The 19,687-nt window shown below is 44.7% G+C and overlaps 1 protein-coding gene across 1 annotated transcript in view; it reads left to right on the forward strand.

Moving 5' to 3' along the window:
- The window catches only part of LAMC2 (laminin subunit gamma 2), a 70,159-nt gene that overhangs the window by 41,430 nt on the left and 9,042 nt on the right, over positions 1 to 19,687 (forward strand). Inside the window, exons 8-18 of the mRNA XM_069546250.1 lie at positions 53 to 165; positions 2,816 to 3,034; positions 3,665 to 3,847; positions 4,691 to 4,936; positions 7,196 to 7,341; positions 14,128 to 14,284; positions 14,578 to 14,783; positions 15,900 to 15,979; positions 17,736 to 17,885; positions 18,408 to 18,552; positions 19,241 to 19,390. Coding sequence (XP_069402351.1) covers positions 53 to 165; positions 2,816 to 3,034; positions 3,665 to 3,847; positions 4,691 to 4,936; positions 7,196 to 7,341; positions 14,128 to 14,284; positions 14,578 to 14,783; positions 15,900 to 15,979; positions 17,736 to 17,885; positions 18,408 to 18,552; positions 19,241 to 19,390 — 1,795 coding nt within the window. The remainder of the gene's footprint in view (positions 1 to 52; positions 166 to 2,815; positions 3,035 to 3,664; positions 3,848 to 4,690; positions 4,937 to 7,195; positions 7,342 to 14,127; positions 14,285 to 14,577; positions 14,784 to 15,899; positions 15,980 to 17,735; positions 17,886 to 18,407; positions 18,553 to 19,240; positions 19,391 to 19,687) is intronic.

A 19,687-nucleotide genomic window follows, 5' to 3' on the forward strand; every position in this document is an offset into this window, starting at 1 on the left:
ATAAGATTTGAGGAGAGCTGGATTTTTCACCTTTTGGTTTTAAATCATGCAGATTAAATGAACATCCAAGCAGTAATTGGAGACCCCTGCTGAGTTACTTTGAGTATCGGAGGTTACTGCGGAACCTCACAGCCCTGAGGATCCGAGCTACCTACGGAGAATACAGTAAGTGACTAAAAGAAAGGAATTCCTCCCTTGTTAGGTTTTCGTTTAACTTGCTTCAGCTCTCTAACTTGGTGACAATCTCCAAACAGGTGGACAAACTACGAATGGTTTTGATGTAGAATCTCCGATTGGGTCTACATTTTTACATTCTACAAGATGTTGTTAACACATTATTGACCAGAGATGTATTAGTACATCTTTTGTTACCCAAACATTATTGACCAGAATATTTCAATATAACAAATCGCCAACCACAAGCCTTAGTTTCTGCAAAAATCTCCCAGTCAGTAAAGAGTTACGAAGGAGTATTTCTTGAAAAGAGGTCACATCAATGAAGAATAAATGATGCTGCCTTGCCAGAGAGTCTCTGAATTTAGATTGAAGCCGATTATTTGAAGAAGGTAACCTACAGCAAAAGGGCACATTCCCTTAGCTCAGAAGTGGCATCTACAACACCGTTCTCTTTATTTCTTGAGTAGTTTTCCTTTGGGATTGTACTTGGTGCTACCATCTTTGGACATCACCATGTATTTTGTAAATTCTTATTATTGAACTTTCTACATACTATGCACTATGTTGGGTTCTCCTTATCATGATTGGAATTATTTAAATGAGACTGCTTAAGCTTTTTAGGATCCATGGCTAACATGCACCTTTTCCATGTCACTGATACAGTGAATAAAGCAGGAAGTGGAAAAGGTGTTTACTAACAATTTATTGAGTCTTTACTATGTGCCAAGCACACTACAATACATGCATTGTCTCATTTAATTTCATGACAACGTGGGATGTGGATACCTCTGTCATTTCTCTTCTGTAGCTGAGGAAACACAGTCAGAGGTGTTATGTGACTTGTCCAATTCACAGAGCTAGTGAGGATCAAGCCAGAATTCAAATCCTGATTTTTCTGACACCAGAACCAGTGCACTCAGCGATGATGAAGTGCTATACCATTATGCATGCCAGAGGGAGTGAATGTCATCTGGGGTATCAATGAAAAAATTAATCAATAGTCAATCTATACTCTGATATAAGATAAAAGGTTTAAAAAAAGAGTCAATCTAAGAAAGAAATGGAAAATCTTATTCAAGCCAATATAAGAAGTAGAGCCTGGAGGCTGTCTCTCGGAAAGTTCTGAGAACAGTTCCAAAGAGGTAAAGGGGAATCCAGTATGTAAGCGACCTTGGAAGGGAGTGCGTGCAGTCAAGCACAAGTCTTGGTAGAAGGGTTACTGCTCTTCCCAGGGGACAGATATCTTAATTAACGGTTTTAGTGCTTTTCTAAGTATGAGGAGATGCAATAAACTGGATTCATAAAATTTTTTCCTGAAAAGATCTTAGATAGATCGGCCCCTTAGATAGGGCCGGTTTTGTCTGATTTCTTAGAGCACAAGGTACTTCATTCTGATCTTTGTCGTGAATTCCTTTCAGGATGTGTTGCAGGTCAGCGACCGCAGTGGCTAAAGACCTGATTCTTATAGAACGGGATAGTGGGCAGTGTTCTTTAGTTTACAGTCCCTTTCCCTTCTGTCTTAATTTCAGTCATGGTTTGGGAGGTATTTTGTGACCAGTTTGTCCCATGGCACCAGAAATGCACATTCCCAAGTCAAGTGAGGACTTTTTTGATAGGCCACAGGAAGTGCTGTTACTGGACCAGTTTCTGTTAACAGTAACCAAAAGCCTCTGGACCACCTGTCTTACTGGTCTGTTACGGTCCTCAGAACAGTTCCCTTTTGCTGCTTCTTCCCATACTGTACATTATTACAACCACTGATCTTGTAAAACTATATATTTGATCAACTTGTTTCCAGTCATCTAATTATCATTAATTTTATCTGAGGCTCAGTCACACATTTGGTGGGTTTCCCAGGTGGCTCAGTGGTAAAAGAATCTGCTTGTCAATGCAGGAGATGTAAGAGACATGGGTTCAGTCCCTGGGTCGGAAAGATCCCCTGAAGGAGGAAATGGTAACCCACTTCCTCCACTTCTTGCCGGAGAATCCCATGGACAGAGGAACCTGGCAGGCTACAGTCCCTGGGGGTCACAAAAAGTCGGACAAAACTGAGTGACTGAGCATGCATGCATACATTTGCAGGGAACTTTAATCTTGTAAAATAGGCAGCATATAATATAACTAGTAACATTAATAAGGTCATAAGCAAGTATTTAAGAACTTCCATTAGGTGTGGCCCAATCTCTCCAGGTGTCTGACTAGTCCGTTCTGCACCAATCACTGTCTTTAAGGGAAATGATATATTGGCATTGACATAAAGTTCACCAAAGATGTCTGCACACACAAGGCAAGTAAGCAGGAGGTCACTGTGACCCCTTACCAGGATTGACAAAGGAATGTTATGTCTAAGGAGTTACATGGCTGGCGCCAGAAGGAGAAAAATTGATCTTTGTGGTTGAGCAGGTATTTCTGCCACATGGGAGGTCTGCTTACCACATGATGCCGCTGCACAATGTAAGTAGAGGGGAAGAAGGAGGCCAGAGGGCAGAGAGAAAGTTTTATGTCTAAATTTTCCTTGTCTTGCCTTAAAATGTGAATTCCTTTTATTAAGGAGTTAAGAAAAAATCCAATGTGAGGCCTGACTTTAGATCCCTGGACCTAACCACTTGTTGCTTCCCACCTGTCTTCTCTCTTGCAGGTACTGGGTACCTCGACAACGTGACCTTGATCTCAGCCCGCCCCATCTCAGGAACCCCAGCACCCTGGGTTGAACAATGTGTATGTCCTGTTGGGTACAAGGGACAGTTCTGCCAGGAATGTGCTTCTGGCTACAAAAGAGATTCAGCCAGACTGGGACCTTTTGGCACCTGTATTCCTTGTAACTGCCAAGGGGGAGGGGCCTGTGATCCAGACACAGGTGAGTGAAAAGATACCTACCTGAACCAGGCGGTTCGGGGCGCAGCCAGGTGACCGGGGTCTCCCGTGGAAGAGAGAGCTGTGCAGGAAAGGCGGTGCCTGAACTCATTTCCGAGATGGGAAAGGATTAAGGAGAGCAGGGCTGGACTCAGGGGAAGATGGACATGGCGCTTTATTACATTCCATCCTTTTCATGATGGAAATGCCACAAGGTTGTGAGAAAGGTGCTAGGTTACAGGAAATGGTTGTCACGGTTCAGTGCTGGGTGGGGGAGCTGGCATCAAATTGCAAGAATTGTTTGGGGAGATCAAAGGCAGTGTCAGGACCTGAATGAATGTGCCGACAAGTGGTGGGGAAGAGGGGAGCGGTGTTAACTTATGGATGGTGGTAAAAGGAGTGCGTGTCTGCCCAGCCTGGGAGAGGGAGGGTGAGATTCAGGGTCGTGGCCATGTTTAGAGTTGGTAGGAGGGCAGAGGGGAGGGCCAGCGCTCAGGCACTCTGGGGAAAGCTGCAGAAAGGGAGGCTTTGAATTACCAAGCCCTGCCTCCCACGCGTCGTCCTCTGTATTAAAGAAAGTGGACAGTTTTACCTGCTCATTTCTCTACCCCTCTGTTCTCCCTCTGCCTCCCAGGAGATTGTTACTCGGGGGATGAGAACCCCGACATCGAGTGTGCGGACTGCCCCATCGGTTTCTACAACGACCCACACGACCCCCGCAGCTGCAAACCCTGTCCCTGTCGCAATGGATTCAGCTGCTCCGTGATGCCAGAGACAGAGGAGGTGGTGTGCAATAACTGCCCCCACGGCATCACTGGTGAGGCCAGCTGCCCACCCTGTCCTCCTGCCATGCATCTGTCCAATCCAAGGGATCTCCAGGGACTGCTCATGACTCAGGGTTATTCTCAATGGGCTCGTTTTAAAAATAAGGAGAGATCCATGCCCAAGAGCTGACGTGGATTGAAGAAGGGCGGGACGTAGAGCTATGGGAGGACACAACTAAAGCTGTTTTAAGAGGTTTGCAATTAGGAGGTGAAGTTGTCAGATGAAATATAGAGTTTAACTAAGTTTCAAAAAATGAACCCCAAGGAGGGACTTCCCCGGTGGCCCAGTTGTTAAGATTTCACATTCCAATGGGGTGAAGGTCGGGGGTGGGGATGGGATGCAGGTTTGATCTCTAGTTGGGGGTCTAGGATCCCACATGCCACATGGCCAAAAAACCCAAAGATAAATAATATTGTAACAAATTCAATATAGATTTTAAAAAAGGTCCTTATCAAAAACAAACAAAAAAAATTTGAACCAAGCTAAAGAAGGGAAACTTAGTAACGTTATACGTGTCACACCTCTCTGCTGGTTGGTCTCAAAGAAGAGCTTGTCTTGAGCCGCAGCCTTAGTGGTTTGGTGCTCCATCTGACTTTTCCCTAGCCAGCTTGTTAACTGGCAGGAAGGCCCCTGGTGGTGCTTGTGTTCTAGAATCTGTGACCACCGTGGTGTGGAAGAGTTAGCCTCCTGCTGTGAGTTCCTGCTCCTGAGCCTGCTGTTCTGGGGTTCCAGGCTGGGGAAGCTCTTCTGGGGAGTAACATAATTTCAGCCTCTGCCTCTGGTTTTGCTGCTAATCGATGATCACGTGCGTGGCTTGACTCGTGGTTCCTTCCAGGCACCCGCTGTGAGCTCTGTGCCGACGGCTACTTTGGGGACCCCTTTGGGGAACATGGTCCAGTGAGGCCTTGTCAGCCCTGTCAGTGCAGCAACAATGTGGACCCTAATGCCCCCGGGAACTGCGACCGCCTGACAGGCAGGTGTCTGAAGTGCCTTTACAACACGACCGGTGCCCACTGCGACCAGTGCAAAGCCGGCTACTATGGGGACCCCTTGGCCCCCAACCCAGCGGACAAGTGTCGAGGTAGGACTGCACCCCTACGCAGACTCGCCAGGCTCTGTGTGTGTGTGTGTGCGCATGTGTGTGCATGTACACGTGTGAGAACGTACAAATGGGCAAGGCTGACCGCAGGGAATATTGTGATGCTACTTTGGCTTCTCAGACTTGCCTGGACCTTTCACTGATCAGAAGTCTTAAGACCAATTTCCCCTGCAGCAGGGCTCTGGCAGTCAGAGCCAGAGGATGTCGAAAGGGTTAAGGCTGAGTGGGAGAAGGGAAAAGGGCCAGGTTTACATTCCAAACTGGAAGAGGAGATAAAATGGGGCTGCCTCCTATGCTAGTCCCCAGGCTGGTAGGCAGGCAAGTGGCCGCCAGACCCGTAAGAGGAAGGTAATAAATGACTCAAGACGAAGCCTGGACACATTGAAGTGGGAGGGGAGTGGGCTGTAAAGTAGTTGGAGAGACCCTCTCAGGAAGTCAGTGTGATTGATGTACAGAAAGGTGACAGTTCACACGTCTCCTGAGGAGGTCGGGCTTCAAAGCAGTAGCTCTCGTGGAGCATTCCTGGGGGCTGCTTCAGATCAGATCAAAGCATGAGTGTGCACCCCGGGCCTCTTGCTCAGCCCTTCTTTCAAGCCTTTGCACGTGTTCTGTTCTAGAGGCAAATTCAGTTCAAGGGAACTGGCCTGCCACTTAGACTCACCCCTCAGTCACCAAGGTCCCAGACCAGCCTGGTACCCAGAACTCAGGCTTGCTTATTTTAAGGTCCAGAGTGGCTCTGGGGACCCAGATTAGAGGCTCCCCAGGAGGTCTGCAGGGCGTCCAGAGCCCCTCATTCACACCAGAGTGCCCAGCCCTGGGAATGCTTGAGGACCTCTGTGCAACTTAGGGCTTCTTTCCAGGGGCACAAATTCTACCTGCCCTGACCCCAGCTTGTGGGTTAGCTGTGATGTCATATGATAGGAAGCATTCACATGACATCAGCAGTATGAGTTTAAGTCCAGTTTTTTAGCATGCCTCTTGTATTATTCTGATCTTGCCAATTAATTTCTCTGAGTCTCAGTTTCCTCATATGGACCATTAATATTTTACTCAAAGTGGTTGCAAAGATAAAATAGCATATGAGAAAGCACACTGTAAACTATATAATTCCATCTGAAAAGAAAAGTGAAATTGTTAGTTGCTTAGTCACGTTCAATTCTTTGCTACTCCATATACTGTAGCCCACTAGGCTACTCTGTCCATGAGATTCTCCAGGCAAGAATACTGGATGGGTTGCCATCTCCTTCTCTGGGGATCTTCCCAACCCAGGAATTGAACCCAGGTTTCCTGCATTGCAGGCAGATTCTTTACTGTCTGAGCCACGAGGGAAGCCCATATCTATAAAGTGCTATTAACAGAGATTTCACTGCCTTTAGACAATACAATTTTTTCGCTGAACTATCTTTTATCAAGCTCTTACCATGTGTGCAGTGTGGAGCTAGATACCGAGGTTGTAATAATGAATAAGTCAGCCCAGCTCGGCAAAGAGCTCATATGCTAATAAGGAAGACACATAAATATGGAAGCAAATAATAACATATGCTCAGACATTATTCCAAGTGTTTTGCGATCACTGAAGTTGGAGTACCCAGAGAATCACTCCATTTGAGCAGCGTTTCACCCACTGTTATAACCTCAGCTCCTAGAACAGAATGTGATGCATAGTGCTACTGAATCAGTTTGATTGAATAAAGGTACTGCTTTACTGAATTCTCTATGTCAAAGGCAGCAGAGCAGAAGCAAAACAGCACTGGCTCTTTCCAAGTTCTCATTCTTGCCATCTTCTTGCTGTATGTCCTAGGATAGATTACTCAACCTCTCTGAGCCCATATTTCTCATCCGTAATATGCAGAGAGGTGTCTACCTCTGGCATATTGTAGGCCCAGAAGAAATGTTACTCTCCCTGTGAGCAAACCCAGAATGTCTGTGGAATATCCAAGAGACTTACAATTTAATGGGGAGAGATAAATCAGTGTCACTAGAAAGGATGGGCTGTTGAAGTGTCTCTTCATCCACACACACACACCCCAAACAAACCTGCCAGATGATTCCCAAGACCTCTCTGTGTTGGGAATGTGCTTGGAGACATAGCCAAGAAACTAATCCAACACAACATGAATCAACAAGGGCAAAGAAGGGTTCTTTGCTCTGGGTAACTGGATCTTCCTTTTATCTTTGCTATACTTCCAGGTTCCAGAATTAGTTTGACATGAAAGCTTCCTGTTTGTCTTTTGTCTCTAGCTTGCAACTGCAACCCAATGGGCTCAGGGCCCGTGGAGTGTAGAAGTGATGGCAGCTGTGTTTGCAAGCCAGGATTTGACGGCCTCCGCTGTGACCATGCAGCATTAATCAACTGTCCAGCTTGCTATGATCAAGTGAAGACTCAGGTGTGCGTGCTAGCCAGCCCTCACCTTCACAAGTAAAATCCTGAAGCATCTTCTGGGTGGTTCTGTCACAAACCCAGGCTCCTCCTAGTCTCCTAAGGACAGAAGTGGGGATTACTATTTCTCTCTTGAAAAAAATTTTCCACATAGTAGTAATAATACTTCAGAGTTATGTTCTTATATGTACCATTTTTGAAAAATGTGTTATTCTTCAAAAGTCACATAGGTGGAATCGAAAATGCCACCCATGTCCACTGAATCTGAATTCAGTGCTCTATTATAATATGCCACTTTCTTGATGGATTTTTCCCAAGAAATGTCCTTATGAAACAAACAAAGGAAACCTAAACACATAAAAGAGATGTCATGGGTCACTGCCTTGTCATGGCAAAGGGGCTTGCATAACTCAATGAATTTATGAGCCATGCTGTGCAGGGACACCCAAGACGGGTAACAGTGAAGAATTCTGACAAACGTGGTCCACTGAAGGAGGGAATGGTGAATCTCTCCAGTATTCTTGCCTTGAGAACTCCATGAACAGTATGAAAAGGCAAAAATATACGACACTGGAAGATGAGCTCCCCCACGTTGGAAGATGTTGGAGAGATAGCTCCAGAAAGAAAGAAGTGGCTGGGCCAAAGTGGTTCTAATGCTCAGTTGTGAATGTGTCTGGTGGTGAAAGTAAAGCCCAATACTGTAAAGAACAATACTGCATAGGAACCTGGAATGTTAGGTCCATGAATCAAGGTGAATTGGATGTGGTCAAGCAGGAGATGGCAAGAGTGAACACGGATATTTTAGGAATCAGTGAACTAAAAAGGACGGGAATGGGTGAATTTAATTCAGATGACTATTGTAACTACAATGGTCTGTGCAAGAATCCCTTAGAAGAACTGGAGTAGCCCTCATAGTCAACAAGAGTCTGAGATGTAGTACTTGAGTGCAGTCTCAAAAATGGCAGAATGATCTCAGTTTGTTTCCAAGACAAACCATTCAACATCACAGTAATCCAAGTCTATGCCCTGACCACAATGCTGAAGTTGACTGGTTCTATGAAGACTTACAGGACCTTCTAGAACTAACACCCTCCAAAAAAAGATGTCCTTTTCATCATAGGGGACTGGAATGCAAAAGTAGGAAGTCAAGAGATACCTGGAGTAACAGGCAAGTTTGGCCTTGGAGTACAAAATGAAGCAAGGCAGATGCTAACAGAGTATTGCCAAGAGAACACACTGGTCATAACAAACAATATCTTCCAACAACAACTCTCTTCCACCAGCTTCCCTGGCGGCTCAGAGGTTAAAGCGTCTGCCTGCAATGTGGGAGGCCTGGGTTCGATCCCTGGGTCGGGAAGATCCCCTGGCGAATTAAATGGCAACCCACTCCAGTATTCTGGCCTGGAGAATCCCATGGATGGAGTAGCCTGGTGGGCTACAGTCCACGGGGTCGCAAAGAGTCGGGCACGACTGAGCAACATCACTTCACTTCACTTCCAACAACACAAGAGATGACTCTACACGTGGATATCACCGTATTGCCAATACTAAAATCAAACTGATTGTATTCTTAGCAGCTAAAGATGGAGAAGCTCTATACAATCAGCAAAAACAAGACTGGGGAACTGACTGTGGCTCAGATGATGAGCTCCCTATTACCAAACTCACTCTTAAGTTGAAGATAGTAGGGAAAACCATTAAGCCATTCAGGTATGACCTAAATCAAATCCCTGATGGTTATACAGTGGAGGTAACAAATTAGTTCAGTTCAGTTCAGTTCAGTCGCTCAGTCGTGTTCGACTCTTTGCGACCCCATGAATTGCAGCACGCCAGGCCTCCCTGTCCACCACCAACTCCCGGAGTTCACTCAGACTCACGTCCATCGAGTCCGTGATGCCATCCAGCCATCTTATCCTGGGTCGTCCCCTTCTCCTCCTGCCCTCAATCCCTCCCAGCATCAGGGTCTTTTCCAATGAGTCAACTCTTCCCGCGAGGTGGCCAAAGTACTGGAGTTTCAGCTTTAGCATCATTCCTTCCAAAGAAATCCCAGGGCTGATCTCCTTCAGAATGGACTGGTTGGATCTCCTTGCAGTCCAAGGGACTCTCAAGAGTCTTCTCCAACACCACAGTTCAAAAGCATCAATTCTTCGGCGCTCAGCTTTCTTCAGAGTCCAACTCTCACATCCATACATGACCACAGGAAAAACCACAGCCTTGACTAGATGGACCTTTGCTGGCAAAGTAATGTCTCTGCTTTTCAATATGCTTTCTAGGTTAGTCATAGCCTTTCTTCCAAGGAGTAAGCATCTTTTAATTTCATGGCTGCAGTCACCATCTGCAGTGATTTTGGAGCCCCCAAAATAAAGTCTGACACTGTTTCCACTGTTTCCCCATCTATTTCCCATGAAGTGATGGGACCAGATGCCATGATCTTCGTTTTCTGACTGTTGAGCTTTAAGCCAACTTTTTCGCTTTCCTCTTTCACTTTCATCAAGAGGCTTTTTAGTTCCTCTTCACTTTCTGCCATAAGGGTGGTGTCATCTGCATATCTGAGGTTATTGATATTTCTCCTGGCAATCTTGATTCCAGCTTGCGCTTCTTCTAGCCCAGCGTTTCTCATGATGTACTCTGCATAGGAGTTAAATAAGCAGGGTGACAATATATAGCCTTGACGTACTCCTTTTCCTATTTGGAACCAGTCTGTTGTTCCATGTCCAGTTCTAACTGTTGTATCCTGACCTGCATACAGATTTCTCAAGAGGCAGGTCAAGTGGTCTGGTATTCTGATCTCTTGAAGAATTTTCCAGTTGATTGTGATCCACACAGTCAAAGGCTTTGGCATAGTCAATAAAGCAGAAATAGATGTTTTTCTGGAACTCTCTTGCTTTTTCGATGATCCAGTGGGTGTTGGCAATTTGATCTCTGGTTCCTCTGCCTTTTCTAAAACCAGCTTGAACATCTGGGAGTTCACAGTTCATGTATTGCTGAAGACTGGCTTGGAGAATTTTGAGCATTACTTTACTAGCATGTGAGATGACTGCAATTGTGCGGTAGTTTGAGCATTCTTTGGCATTGCCTTTCTTTGGGATTAGAATGAAAACTGACCTTTTCCAGTCCTGCGGCCACTGCTGAGTTTTCCAAATTTGCTGGCATATTACAGCATCATCTTTCAGGATTTGAAATAGCTCAACTGGAATCCCATCACCTCACTAGCTTTGTTCATAGTGATGCTTCCTAAGGCCCACTTGACTTCACATTCCAGGATGTCTGGCTCTAGGTGAGCGATCACACCATCATGATTATCTGGGTCATGAAGCTCTTTTTTGTACAGTTCTTGTGTATTCTTGCCACCTCTTCTTAATATCTTCTGCTTCTGTTAGGTCCATACCATTTCTGTCCTTTATCAAGCCCATCTTTGTGTGAAATATTCCCTTGGTGTTTCTAATTTTCTTGAAGAGATCTCTAGTCTTCCCCATTCTGTTGTTTTCTTCTACTTCTTTGCACTGATCCCTGAGGAAGGCTTTCTTATCTCTCCTTGCTATTCTTTGGAACTCTGCATTCAGATGCTGTATCTTTCCTTTCCTCCTTTGCTTTTTGTTTCTCTTCTTTTCACAGCTATTGGTAAGGCCTCCCCAGACAGCCATTTTGCTTTTTTGCATTTCTTTTCCATGGGGATGGTCTTGATCCCTGTCTCCTGTACAATGTCATGAACCTCATTCCATAGTTCATCAGGCACTCTATCTATCAGATCTAGGCCCTTAAATCTATTTCTCACTTCCACTGTATAATCATAAGGGATTTGATTGAGGTCATACCTGAATGGTCTAGTGGTTTTCCCTACTTTCTTCAATTTAAGTCTGAATTTGGCAATAAGGAGTTCATGATCTGAGCAACAGTCAGCTCCTGGTCTTGTTTTTGTTGACTGTATAGAGCTTCTCCATCTTTGGCTGCAAAGAATATAATCAATCTGATTTCGGTGTTGACCATCTGGTGATGTCCATGTGTAGAGTCTTCGCTTGTGTTGTTGGAAGATGGTGTTTGCTATGACCAGTGCATTTTCTTGGCAAAACTCTATTAGTTTTTGCCTGCTTCATTCCATATTCCAAGGCCAAATTTGCCTGTTACTCCAGGTGTTTCTTGACTTTCTACTTTTGCATTCCAGTCCCCTATAATGAAAAGGACATCTTTTTGAGTGTGAGTTCTAAAAGGTCTTGTAGGTCTTCATAAAACTGTTCAACTTCAGCTTCTTCAGCATTACTGGTTGGGGCATAGACTTGGCTTACCGTGATATTTAATGGTTTTCCTTGGAAATGAATAGAGATCATTCTGTCATTTTTGAGATTGCATCCAAGTACTGCATTTCAGACTCTTTTGTTGACCATGATGGCTACTCCATTTCTTCTGAGGGATTCCTGTCCGCAGTAGTGTATATAATGGTCATCTGAGTTAAATTCACCCATTCTAGTCCATTTTAGTTCGCTGATTCCTAGAATGTTGACGTTCACTCTTGCCATCTCTTGTTTGACCACTTCCAATTTGCCTTGATTCATGGACCTGACATTCCAGGTTCCTATGCAATATTGCTCTTTACAGCATTGGACCTTGCTTCTGTCACCAGTCACATCCACAGCTGGGTATTGTTTTTGCTTTGGCTCCATCCCTTCATTCTTTCTGGAGTTATTTCTCCACTGATCTCCAGTAGCGTGTTGGGAACCTACTGACCTGGGGAGTTCCTCTTTCAGTATCCTATCAATTTGCCTTTTCATACTGTTCATGGGGTTCTCAAGGCAAGAATACTGAAGTGGAGGTGACAAATAGATTCAAGGAATTAGATCTGATAGAGTGTCTAAAGAACTATGGACGGAGGTTCATAACCTTGTACAGGAGGCAGTGACCAAAACCATCCCCAATAAAAAGAAATGCAAGACGGCCAAGTGGTTATTTGAGGAGGCTGTACAAATAGCTGAGGAAACAAGAGAATCAAATGGCAAGGGAGAAACGGAAAGATATACCCAACTGAATGCAGAGTTCCAGAGAACAGCAAGGAGTGAGAAGAAAGCCTTCTTAAGTGAACAATGCAAAGAAACAGAGGAAGACAATAAAATTGGGAAGTCTAGAGATCTCTTCAAGAAAATTGGGGACATCAAGGGAGTATTTCATGCAAGAATGGGCATGATAAAACACAGACGCGGTAAGGATCTAACAGAAGCAGAAGAGATTAAGAAGAGGTGGCAAGAATACACAGAAGAACTATACCAAAAAAAGGTCTTAATGACCTAAATAACCATGATGGTGTGGTCACTCACCTAGAGCCAGACATCCTAGAATGTAAAGTCAAGTGGGCCTTAGGAAGCATTACTAACCACAAAATTTCACTTCATGGCAAATATAAGGAGAAAAAGTGGAAACAGTGACAGATTTTATTTTCCTGGGCTCCAAAATCACTGTGGATAGAGACTGCAGCCATGAAATTAAAAGAAGCTTGCTCCTTGGAAAGAAAGCTATGACAAACCTAGACAGCATATTTAAAAAGCAGAGACATCACTTTGCCAACAAAGGCCATGTAGTCGAAGCTATGGTTTTTCCAGTGGTCACGTACAGATGTGAGAGTTGGACCATTAAGAAGACTGAGAGCCAAAGAATTGGTGATTTCAAATTGTGGTGCTTGAGAAGACTCTTGAGTCCCTTGGACAGCGAGGAGTTCAAATCAGTCAATCCTAAAGGAAATCAACCCTGGATATCCATTGGAAAGACTGATGCTGAAGCTAAGACTCCAGTACTTTGGCCATGTGATGTGTAGAGCTGACTCATTGGAAAAGACCCTGATCCTGGGAAAAATAGAGGGCAGGAGGAGAACAGGGTGACAGAGGATGAGATGGTTGGGTGGCATCAGCGACTCAATGGACGCGAGTTTGGGCAAATTTCGGGATATAGTGAAGGACAGGGAAGCCTGGCATGATGCAGTCTATGGGGTCGCAGAGGTTGGACATGATTTAGCGACAGAACAACAACAACATAAAAGATATGTTGTTTATCTTTTATTCCACAAAAGAGGAATCTAAAGGTGTCAGGGCTCCAAACAGAAATGGCCTCCAGAATTTCTCATTCAAATTCCAGAGAAGAATGAAATTAATGTTGTTGTTGTTAATTATGAATTATTATTTTTACTGGAGTGAAGGGCAGGGGAGGGAAGGGTCCAAACAGAACCCAAATGTAGAACAAACTCAACCTGTTTTAAAAAATGTATCTATTTAACCAGCCTCTATAGCACTTCCTCTACTCCCGGCACTGTTCTACAAATACTGAGTCATTTAGTATTATTATCCTCATCCTATGGATAAAGAAAGTGACTTCCCTAAGGTCACACAACCAGTGAGTAGTGGAACCAGGATCCAGACTCAGAAAGTCTAGGCTCTAGAGTCTGAATTTTACCACGACATGCCAAGCGTTTCCGGACTGGTAGCCATTAGCCCCTGGATGCATGCTTGTGTACTAAGCTGCTTCAGTCGTGTCTGACTCTTTGTAACCCTATGGACTATAGCCCACCAGGCTCCTCTGTCCATGGGATTCTCAGGCAAGAACACTGGAGTGGCAACCAGTATTTCCATGCCCTTCTCTAAGGGATCTTCCTGACTCAGGGATCGAACCAGTGTCTCTTTTGTCTCCTGCATTGGTGGGTGGGTTCTTTACCACTAGTGCCACCTGGGAAGCCTTAGCCCCTGGATTCCTGGGATATTATATTCCACCGTGAACTCCATCCTCTGTTCTAATCCTCTTTCCTTCGTGATTTCAGATGGATCAGTTTATGCAGCAACTTGAGAGCCTCGAGACACTGCTTTCAAAGGCTCAGGCTGGCGGAGGAGCAGTACCTGACGCAGAGCTGGAGGGCAGGATGCAGCAGGCTGAACAGGCCCTTCAGGACCTTCTGAGAGAAGCCCAGATTTCAGAAGGTGATGGAGGCCCGTTTCACACAGGAGAGAATTCAGGGGCTTAGAAAGCAGTCCCCTGGGTCATAGAATCTTTGGTGGTAACAGTTCAGCAGATGTCTTTGCCTCGCCCTTGCGGAGGTGGCAGAACTGTCTGTGATGTTCTCCTGAGATTTGAAATGATGGAGATAAAAGAGCATGCATTCACATACTGGGATTTTACCGTTTTGCCGAAAACCAGTCACTTTTTCAGCCCTCTATTTTTGATGACTTGACCCCTCAACGTGCTCATCCTCCCTTTCCTTATTGGTATTCAGGTGCTATTAGATCCCTCAATCTCCAGTTGGCCAAGACCAGGAGCCAAGAGAATAGCTACCGGACCCGCCTGGATGACCTCAAGATGACCGTGGAGAGACTTCGGACCCTGGGCAGCCAGCATCAGGACCGAGTTCAGGATACTCGCAGGCTTATCACGCAGATGCGCCTGAGCCTGGAGGAGAGTGAGGCTGCCCTGCGGAACACTGTAGGTGGCGCTGTGCTGCGCTGGGGGACCCACGGCGCATCTCATGGGCTCACTTTTTCTCTCGGGTTTTCTGGTCTCTCTGGTAGTCAGTAGGACTTCTTTTCCTTGCAGCAGTCACAACTTTCTTTGGCTTCCTACCAGTTCCTATTTTATGCTTTGTAGCTTCCCAGGAGGCTCAGTAGTAAAGAATCCACCTGCCAAGCAGGAGATGTGGGTTCGATCCCTGGGTCAGGAAGATCCCCTGGAGGAGAAAATGGCAACCCACTCCCTAATTCTTGCCTGGGAAATCCTATGGACAAAGGAGTCCAGCAGGTTGCAGTCCATGGGGTCACAAAAGAGTCGGACACGACTTTGGGACAGCCTTTCTCTTTCACCAGTTCATTCCTTGCTACCTGTCTGCTCCCTTCTTTCTTCCTATCTTCTAGCTTGCGTCTTGGAGGGCAGGATTCAATTTTGTTCATCTGTACTTTCTCAGCCCATAACACCAAGTATGGCTCTGACAAATGTTTGCTGTAGGAAGGAATGAATGAACAAAATGAAGAGGGAAGGAAGGAGACCAATAAAAACATGGTGATGAAAATAGGGGAAAACTTATTACAGTATGGTTTTCCTAAGGATGTAGCTTGTGGTGTGATAGGAGGAGGAGATTTGAATGAACACTCTTGCCTTTCCAAATAAAGGAGGAAATGGTGACAATAATGTAAGATGGGAGGTGGATAAAGAAAGTTGGAAGATAATCAGATACAATGCTGGGGAAATGAAGGATTTAAAAATAGTGTGTATTGATTTTCCTTTTGTAGAAAATTCAGAAAACAAATGTCCCTTATGATCTCATTGCTATGAAATAACTACCATTAAAACTTGGCCTATGTTCTGGACTTTAAATATATATGAAGATATAAACATGCATATATTTTAAAATCCATTTGTATATACAGACTTTTTTTGAACTTGGATTTCTATTTGATTCAGTCTCTACATTTTTTTTTTTTAATGTAATGACGATGGTAAACCAGGGACTCTTGATGAGTCAGGGGTTCAGACAGGACAGCTGCAGAACCTGCTTGGGCTCCATGGCTCCCAGCAGAGCCTTAATCATTTGTCCTTTTCCCACAGAACATTCCTCCTTCAGAGCACTACACGGGGCCAAATGGCTTTAAAAGTCTAGCTCAGGAGGCCACGAGACTGGCAGACAGGTGAGTAGTCCTGGAGGGCACCTCTGCTTCAGATCACCTCTGGGAGGCCAGGCTTGAACAACTCTGCTGAGTATTCAGGACCAAAGCTCCATACTGATTACCTCCAGGCTCCTTTGCAGCCATTCCCCTGCCCTGAAGCCATTTTTTAACCGCTTGGTTTTCAGTGTATGTAGGTGGCCACTGGGTAAGGTCATTTGGCAGGAGTTGGGGGTGGGGTGTTTCTTTTCCAGATTTCTCTATGACTCATGGTATGGCTTTGGTGTATGTCAGATGTAATTCCTTGGGCCCTGGGACATGAATCAGCCCTTGGAAAAGAGTACTTTGCAGCTTTGAGGGACTCCCAGGCTCCCACCCCAAGCCTGGGAATGAGTAGCAACGAGTTGTTTGCTAGCCTGTGGGCGCCAAGAGTGCAGAGGGGGAGAACTCCCTTCTGAAAACCGGCTCTGCAGGGCCCTGGTAATCACAGGCAGCTCCTTAGTCCTTGCCTGATTGCAAATCCTATGATCAGGATTGATGTTGAAGAGGTTTGCTCCTAGCAGAGGGCTCAGCAAGGTGGCAGGCTCTGCTAATCCCGAATGGAATTCAGTCAGCAGAAGGGGGCTGGCTCATGCTCTCATAGTGTGGGCTTCTTCCTGGATTTGTTCTCATCAGTTTCTAGAACCAAGAGGACAAAAGCAACTGGGGAAATGTTATTGATGGGCTTTGTCCCCCTTAATGTTGGGCTAAGTTTAAAGATGCAGCAAAAAGTGGAGAGGGAGTTGGATCTTGGATAAAATAAAGCCTAGGGATTTCTCCTGCAGAAAAGTTTACAAATGCAGTGTTTATCACCCTGAGATTTCTCGTGCCCATCTCCGTCGCTTCCCCTGATTATGCTAGAAATGAAGTAGATCATCAAAAAAGTTTAGGACGTGAGGCTACGTCTCAGAACACCTTCTCTTCTCGATAGCACCTCTAATAGAGGAGCTCCATCTCATCTGGGTCAATTCTATTTGTTTGTTTGTTTGTTTGTTTGTTTTGAGTCAAAGCAGTTCTCTTACTCCTCTCCCCTTATTTAAATAAAAGGCCTAAAGGAAGCCCTTTGCATCCTTCCATATAATTTCTTTTTCGATTCCACATATAAAGGATGTCATATGATATTTCACCTTCTCAGTCTGACTTACTTCACTCAGTTTGACAATTTCTAGGTCCATCCATGTTTATGCAAATGGCATTATTTCATTCTTTTTAATGGCTGAGTAATATTCCATTGTATGTAGGTATTGCATCTTCTTTATTCCTGTTGATGGGCATATAGGTTGTTTCCATGGCTTGGCTATTGTAAATGGGGCTGCAGTGAACATTGGGATGCATGTATCCTTTCTCATCATGTTTTCCTCCAGATATATGCCCAGGAGTGGGATTGTAGGTCATATGGTAGCTCTATTTGGGAGGAAGGGGTAGTTAGAGACTTGGGGATGGACATGTACACACTGCTATATTTTAAATGGGTAGCCAGCAAGGACCTATTGTATAGCATGTGGAACTCTGTTCAATGTCATGTGGCAGCCTGGGTGGGAGGGAAGTTTAGGGGAGGATGGATACATGTATATATATGTGTGGCTGAGCCCCTTCTCTGTTCACCTGAAACTATCACAATGTTGTTAATCGGCTACACCCTAATACAAAATAAAAATGTTGTTGTATGGCAAAAAAAAATTTTTTTAATAATAAAGGAAGCCCTTTGCTATAAAAAACTCATTCTTTTTGATCTTTTCAGCCATGTCGAATCAGCCAATAACATGGAGCAACTGGTCAGGGAAACTGAAGACTACTCCAAGCAAGCCCTGACCTTGGCGCGCAAGGCTGCTACTGAAGGAGGCAGCAGCGGCAGCCTCCGTGGCTCCGTGGTGCAAGAGCTTGTGGGAAAGTACGTTTCAGCAGGTCCTCGCACAGGCCAATATAATCCACTCCCTCCCAGGGTACAATGCAAACCACGTCTGAGGAGTGCTGTGTTCCTTTAAAAGTATCAATAGTAAGAAGGACGAGAAATGAGAGTGTTACTTTGGAGGAAAGCAGATGTCTTTAAGACTGGAAGAAAAATGTCAATTACTCTAAGTAAAGTTTCAGTTTTGATTTAGAGATTGTATATTTGTAGATATGGTACCATCTGTGGTGTTTAAAGGAGGTGAACACACCCATCTGGCGGCATGGAGTGTATAAACATAATATATTCATGTGATTAAGAATTGGGAAACTTGGGTTGAATTTTTCTGACCCAACCTGTATAAACTTTAATGCCTGTGTTTAAACTGTGGAAAGAGACACATATCAGACATTTATTCTTATCTGGTTCTTTGGATAATCCTGACGACATATTTTTAACAGAATGAATTTTTGCTTTTAATAAAAAGAGCGAATTCTCAAAGTCCGCTCTCTTCACTCCCTGCAGATTGGAGAAAACCAAGTCTCTGGCCCAGCAGCTATCGAGGGAGGCCACTCAAATTGACACTGAAGCAGATACGTCATATCAGCATAGTCTCCGCCTTCTCAGTTCAGCGACTCAGCTTCAGGGAGTCAGTGATCAGTCCTTCCAGGTAAGAGCATCTAACCTGTGCAGTGATGTACAGAAGGGCCATAATGCTTTCTTCTCGGGGATTCCATTGAACTGTTCAATCATCCAGTTTTTTCCTCCATATTTACCTTTCTTGCTTTAAATTAGGAAGCGCATTTATCCTTCTCACTATCCTCCTCTTATCTTTGTTCTTAAACTCCAGTCTTGGTCCCTGATAACACCTTGGTTCATATTCTGAACCTATTTCTGTTAGTGAATACAAGTTTTCTGTCTCTTCCCTAGTTTGGAGGACTGTTGAAACCTGTGAGAAATTACTATAGAACTTTTGATATCTACCTTTGGGTCCAACCTATAGTATATCCACTATAGCCACTTGGAAGGCTTTTTTTCCTCAAAGGTTTGCCTTGTTTCTGTCATTTCTTTAACTATTCCACATTTATTGGATTAAGATTCAGCTTTCTACCCACAGCAAAAAGCATTCACAATGATATTCACGCATAGGAAACAATAATAAAAAAAATGCAGAGCAGACATAAAATTCGTTTGCTAGTTGGGGGGGTGCTGCCTGACTGCATGAGGAATATTGCCTCATTTCTGTTGGACTTTGGGCCTGGATTATTGTTTTCAGATAATGATGGCAGGTCCTGGGAAGACTGGTGTGGCAACTGGTGAGCAGAAAGTAAGGCTTTTTCATTTTGGGGGACTCACAGGTAGAAGCAAAGAAGATCAGACAAAAAGCTGACTCTCTCTCAAGCCTGGTGACTAAGCGAATGGATGAGTTCAAGCGTGTGCAAAGCAGTCTGGGAAACTGGGAAGAAGAAACCCAGAAGCTCTTACAGGATGGGAAGAATGAGAGACAGGTATCCTTTGTTACTCCGTTCCTTCAGCAGACCCGTATTGAATGGCTACCAGTAAGGAGAACCATCGAAAACTCTCGAAAGGTCATGGTATTGCTGCCTATTGAGACCTTAATGTGATTACCTCAGTTCCACTCACTGAGAGTGAAGTCACCCAGTCATTTCCAACTCTTTGCAACCCCATGGACTGTAGCCTACTAGGCTCTTCCATCCGTGGGATTCTCTAGGCAAGAATGCTGGAGTGGGTTGCCATTTCCTTCAGTCCTCAAATGTAGGAATAGGACTGAAGTCTCCTGGGCC

This window comes from Ovis canadensis, chromosome 12 (genome assembly GCF_042477335.2).
Source record: "Ovis canadensis isolate MfBH-ARS-UI-01 breed Bighorn chromosome 12, ARS-UI_OviCan_v2, whole genome shotgun sequence".
Classification (NCBI taxonomy): Eukaryota; Metazoa; Chordata; class Mammalia; order Artiodactyla; family Bovidae; genus Ovis; species Ovis canadensis.